This window comes from Coturnix japonica, unplaced genomic scaffold, assembly GCF_001577835.2.
Source record: "Coturnix japonica isolate 7356 unplaced genomic scaffold, Coturnix japonica 2.1 chrUnrandom597, whole genome shotgun sequence".
Taxonomy (NCBI): Eukaryota; Metazoa; Chordata; class Aves; order Galliformes; family Phasianidae; genus Coturnix; species Coturnix japonica.
Genome location: NW_015439970.1, coordinates 11,230 through 16,943, shown reverse-complemented (window position 1 = coordinate 16,943; position 5,714 = coordinate 11,230). Strand labels below are relative to the sequence as shown.

The 5,714-nt window shown below is 43.6% G+C and overlaps 1 protein-coding gene across 2 annotated transcripts; it reads left to right on the top strand.

The window, feature by feature from the left end:
• The first annotated feature begins 196 nt into the window (after positions 1 to 196).
• On the top strand, positions 197 to 2,991 carry LOC116652674. 2 transcript variants are annotated; one of them, XM_032441815.1, is made up of 2 exons: positions 197 to 1,322; positions 1,452 to 2,991. In XM_032441815.1, exons 1-2 carry the CDS (start codon positions 399 to 401, stop codon positions 1,818 to 1,820), a joined length of 1,293 nt encoding a protein of 430 aa, XP_032297706.1. In that variant the 5' UTR covers positions 197 to 398; the 3' UTR covers positions 1,821 to 2,991. The 2 variants fall into 2 exon arrangements, with proteins under 2 accessions (XP_032297706.1, XP_032297705.1); XM_032441814.1 differs by having other exon boundaries at positions 197 to 1,151; positions 1,188 to 2,989.
• The last annotated feature ends 2,723 nt before the right edge of the window (positions 2,992 to 5,714 follow it).

Here is a 5,714-nt window from a genome sequence, read left to right as displayed (position 1 = left end):
TGGGGCTCTATGGGGCTCTATAGGGCAGCTATGGGGCACTATAGGGCAGCTATGGGCTGTAATGGAGCTCAATGAGGCTCTATGGGGCTCTATGGAGCTCTATGGGGCAGATACGGACTGTAATGGGGCTCTATGGGGCTCTATGGAGCTCTATGGGGCAGATACGGACTGTAATGGGGCTCTATGGGGCGCTATGGGGCAGCTATGGGGCGACTTACGCTGTCTCGCAGTACTGCGAGCCCCCCAAGAAGCCGTAGCGGTCGGTGCGACGAAAGGTGGGACCCCCCAGCTCCGAATCCGACCCCATAGAGCTGATATCGTCGGGGAACGAGCTGAGGGACCCCGACAGGACGCTGACGGAGTCGGCCTCTGCCCCATAGCGTGTGTGGGGAGGGGGGATGCCGGGCCCCAGGCTGCTGTGGGACCCACGTGTGGGGCCGTTGGATGATGGGGGGCAGCGAGATGCTTGGGGGTCCCAGAGGGGGGCTGGGGGATCCAAGATGGCCGACGGGGTCGGGGCCAAGATGGCCGACGGGGTGGAGGGGGTCTTTGAGTCCAAGATGGCTGACGGAGGAGTGGATGTGGTTGGATCCAAGATGGCCGACGTGGTTGGATCCAAGATGGCCGACGGGGGGGTGGGGGTCTCGGAGTCCAAGATGGCCGACGGGGTGGAGGGGGTCTTTGAGTCCAAGATGGCTGACGGGGGGTTGGATGTGGTTGGATCCAAGATGGCCGCCGTGGTTGGATCCAAGATGGCCGACGGGGGGGTGGGGGTCTCGGAGTCCAAGATGGCCGACGGGGTTGGATCCAAGATGGCCGACGTTTGGGTCTTTGAGTCCAAGATGGCCGACGGGGTTGGATCCAAGATGGCCGACATTGGATCCAAGATGGCCGACGGGATTGGATCCAAGATGGCCGACGGGGGGGTGGGGGTCTCTGAGTCCAAGATGGCTGCCGTTGGATCCAAGATGGCCGACGTTGGGGTCTCTAAATCCAAGATGGCCGACGTGGTTGGATCCAAGATGGCTGACGGGGGGGTGGGGGCCGTAACCTTTGACCCCAAGATGGCGGATGTTGGGGTGGGGGTCTCTGAGTCCAAGATGGCTGCCGTTGGATCCAAGATGGCCGACGTTGGGGTCTCTGAATCCAAGATGGCCGACGGAGGAGTGGATGTGCTTGGATCCAAGATGGCCGACGGGGCTGTATCCAAGATGGCCGACGTTGGGGTCTTTGAATCCAAGATGGCTGACGGGGTTGGATCCAAGATGGCCGACGTTGGGGTGGGGGTCGTCACCTTTGACCCCAAGATGGCGGATGTTGGGGTGGGGGTCTCTGAGTCCAAGATGGCCGCCGTTGGATCCAAGATGGCCGACGGGGGGATGTGGGTCGTCACCTTTGACCTTAAAGGGGTCAATGATGGGGTCTCTGAATCCAAGATGGCGGACGTTGGGGTTGGGGTCATCACCTTTGACCCCAAGATGGAGGATGCTGGAGTGTGGGTTGTGACCTTTGACCCCAAGATGGCCGACGTGTGTGTCTCCGAAACCAAGATGGCGGACGTTGGGGTCGTCTCCTTTGACCCGAAGATAGCCGACGTTGACCTCCGAGCGCTCTCATTGGCTGACTTAGATACCGAGATGGCCGACGCTGACCTCGCAGCCCTCCCATTGGCTGTTCGTGACCCCAAGATGGCCGCCGAGCGCACTTCCGGTTTCACAGCAGCAGCTCTTGATCCTTCATTGGCTGACCGTGACCCCAAAGTGGCGCCCTTTGACCCCAAGATGGCCGCCGCCGACCCGTGGGAGTATTCTGCATTTTGATTGGCCGCCGCCGACACCCGGTAGCATTCCGCCTCCTGATTGGCCAATTCTGACCCCCTGTACCATACCGCCTCCTGATTGGCCACCGCCGACCCCACACTGGCATCCATTGCCCCCCCACCCCCACGTGACCCCGTGCTGACCGCGGCTGACCCCACGTCGTCCAACGTCGACCCGGAAGCGGCGGAAGCGGCTCCCTCGCCATCACGTGACCCCGCCGTGACCCCCGCTGACCCCTCACTGACCTCCGACGCTTTCACATCCACTTCCGCCCCCTTCAGGCCCCGCCGCCCCCTCCCCTTGGCCGCCATTTTGCCCCTGGGAGGAGGCCGCGGCGGCCCCGCGCCTGTAGGCCGCGTTTCCATGGCAACAAACGGGGCCTTGAAGGAGGCCGACAACCCCCCGGGCCCGTTGCCGTGGAGATGCGCGCGCAGCGCCTCGCCCGCTTCCGCTTCCGGTTCGGAGAGCCAATGGGAGAGAGGCACAACCCACTTCCGGGTAGGGCGACTTTCGGGTTGGGCGACTTCCGGGTTCTGCTACTTCCGGGTCCTGCTACTTCCGGGTTCTGCGACTTCCGGGTTCTGCGACTTCCGGTTTTTTCACTTCCGGCTTCCGGTGTGAGCGCTGCCTCTGTGGGAGCGCGACCGTCTGAACGTCTCACTTCCGCTTGCGTCCATTTCCGGTTCCGGTGGAGCCTATGGTTTATGCTAGGCAACCGGGCCCCGTTTTTTGACCCATTTCCTCGTTTTTTGCCCCAAAATCAACACCGGAAACCGCTCCTCATTGCTCCTCCCCCTCACTTCCGCCTTTATTGCGCTGTCTCTATTAGCCAGAGCCTCACTTCCGGTCATCCCTTCTCTCCCGTCCTCTCTATGGTGCTGGAGGACCGGAAGTGGTTTCTCCTCTCGCGCTCCCATTGGCGGAGGCTCCTCGGGCTCGCATCCCATTGGCTGATGGCGTTGACTACATCTCCCGGCAGCCCCCGCGCAGCCGCCATTTTGAATTGGGTGGGGGAGACCCAAAATCGTCCGAAATAAGCCCAAAAACGGCCCCAAAATGGGCCAAAAATGGCCCAAAATAAAGAACAGAAGCACAAGAAGGACTAAAGGTGACCAAAGTGTCGATAATGAGGCTCAAATTGACCCAAATGAGAATGAAAAAACATTAAAAATTTTAAAAAATCAAAAAATTTAAAAAAAAAATTTAAAAGAAAATTTAAAAAATTTAAATTAAATCATTTTAAAAAATTAAAAATTCAAAAAAGAAAAAAGTCATTAAAAATTTTAAAAATTAAAAAGTCATTTAATAAAATTAAAATCATTTTAATTTAATTTAATTTAATTTAATTTTATTTATTTTATTTTATTTTATTTTATTTTATTTTATTTTATTTTATTTTTATTTTATAGAAAAAAGTCATTAAAAATTTTAAAAATTAAAAAGTCATTTAATACAATTAAAGTCATTTTAATTTAATTTAATTTTTTATTTTATTTTATTTTATTTTATTTTATTTTATAGAAAAAAGTCATTAAAAATTTTAAAAATTAAAAAGTCATTTAATACAATTAAAGTCATTTTAATTTATTTAATTTTTTATTTTATTTTATTTTATTTTATTTTATTTTATTTTATTTTATTTTATTTTATTTTTATTTTATAGAAAAAAGTCATTAAAAATTTNAAAAATTAAAAAGTCATTTAATAAAATTAAAGTCATTTTAATTTAATTTAATTTAATTATTTTTTTATTTTATTTTATTTTATTAATTATTAGTTAATTAAATTAATTTAATTTAAATCTCTTTAATAAAAAAAAATTTAAAAGTCGTTTAAAAATTTTAGAAATTAAAAAAAAATTAAAAATTAAAAGGTCATTAAAAAAGAAAAAAAAATTAAAAAAAATGAAAAAGTCGTTAAAAATAAAATGAAAATTTAAAAATTAAAAAAAAATAAATTATTATATATTATATATTATAATATATTTAAATATTTAAAATTTTTATTAAATTAATAAAATTTAATAAAATTTTAACTTAATAAAATTTATGAAATTAAATTTTAAAATATTTAAAAATATTTAAAATTCCGAAAGTTAAAAAGTCATTAAAAATTTAAAAAAAATAAATATTGAAAAAATTAAAGTCATTAAAGAAAATTGAAAAAATCAAGAGATTGAAAAGTCATTAAAAAATTAAAAAAAAAAATAAAAAATTATAAAGTCATTAAAAATTAATTAAAAATTAATAATTCAAAAAATTAAAAAATATTTAGAAGTTTTTAAGAAATTAATTTAATTAAATTCGTTACAAAAAATTTAAAAATATTTAAATAACTTAAAAATTAGTCATTTAAAGAATTTTAAAAATGAAAAAAAAATCAGAAAATTAAGAAGCCAAAAAATTGAAGTCATTAAAAAAATTAAAAATCAAAAATCATTTTAAAAGTTTTAAAAATTTAAATAATTTTAAATATAAATATATATAAAAATAAGAAAAAATAAATATAAATATATATATAAATATATATATAAATATAGAATTAAATTATTATTAAAAGTTGTTTAAAAAATAAAAATAATATTTAAAAAATTTAAAAAATTTAAAAAGTTATTTAAAAATTTTTAAAAAATTAAAAATTAAAAAAAAATTAAAAAGTCATTTAAAAATTCTAATAATTTTTTAAAATTCCAAAAATTAAAATTCATTTAAATTTTAATTTTTTTAAAAATTAAAAAGTTATTAAAATATTTAAAAAATTAAAAATTCATAAAATTCAAAAGATATTTAAAAAAATAAATTAAAAATTGAGATTAAAAGTCACTCCAAAAAAGGCGAAAGTGCGACTACGAAACTTCTGATGAGACGGGGAGGCTCAGATTTACTTATTATTATTTTTATGGCTTATATTTATTTATTATTATTTTTTTTGTGGCGAAAGTGCGACTACGGAACTTGAAATGGGGGGGATTTTTATGCTGGCGAAAGTGCGGCTACGGAACTTGAAATGGGGGGGCATTTTTATGGTGGCGAAAGTGCGGCTGCGGAAATAAATTTTCACTGAGGGGGGGAACTTTTATAGTGGCGAAAGTGCGTCTACGGAACTTGTAATTGGTCGGAGGGGGCGGTAAGATTTATTTATTATTATTTTATTATTATTTTTATGTTGGCGAAATTGCCGGGGGGGGGTTAGATGCATTTACTATTTTTTTATTATTATTATTATTACGGTGGCGAAAGTGCGGATACGGAACTTGTAATAGCAGGGATTTTTTTTCGTGGCGAAAGTGCGGATACGGAACTTGTAATGGCAAGGATTTTTTATGGTGGCGAAAGTGCGGGGTGATTCGATTTACTCATTATTATTTTTCTCGTGGCGAAAGTGCTGCTGCGGAAATGACGCTATACCGTGGGGGGGCGGTTGGAGGAGGAGATCTCGCGAGATTTGGCTCAGGGCGCGAGCTCGGCCGTTGGCTCCACCCCCGGCCCCGCCCCTCACGGTCTCACAGCGGCGGCGGCGGCGGCGGCGGCGGTTCCGACTCGTTCCGATCCGTCCCGATCTATTCCGATCCGTTCCGATTGGTTCCGATCCATTCCGATCCGTTCCGACCCGTTCCGATCGGTTCCGATCCGTTGTAGTTCCGTCCATCGGTTTACGGAGGGCCCGGTTGTTTCCCCACCCCGTTAAGGGGCGGTTGAGGCAGGTGAGATGGGAAGGAGGAGGTGGGGATAGGGGGGTATGGGGGGTATAGGGGGGTTTAAAGGGGTTAAAGGGGGTGTATGGGGGGGGATAGGGGGGTATAGGGGGCAGGAGAGAGAGGGGTGGGTTATAGGGAGTAAAGAGTCCAATTGACTTTAAGAATGGGATGGGGTATAAGGGGGGGGGGGGGGGGGG

Bases quoted from the DNA above. Each gene is read 5' to 3' on its own strand.
- LOC116652674 (XM_032441814.1), top strand. From the start codon at position 399: ATGCCGGGCCCCAGGCTGCTGTGGGACCCACGTGTGGGGCCGTTGGAT. The intron at 1,152-1,187 runs ATGGCCGACGGA...CTTGGATCCAAG, and splicing joins TTGGGGTCTCTGAATCCAAG to ATGGCCGACGGGGCTGTATC.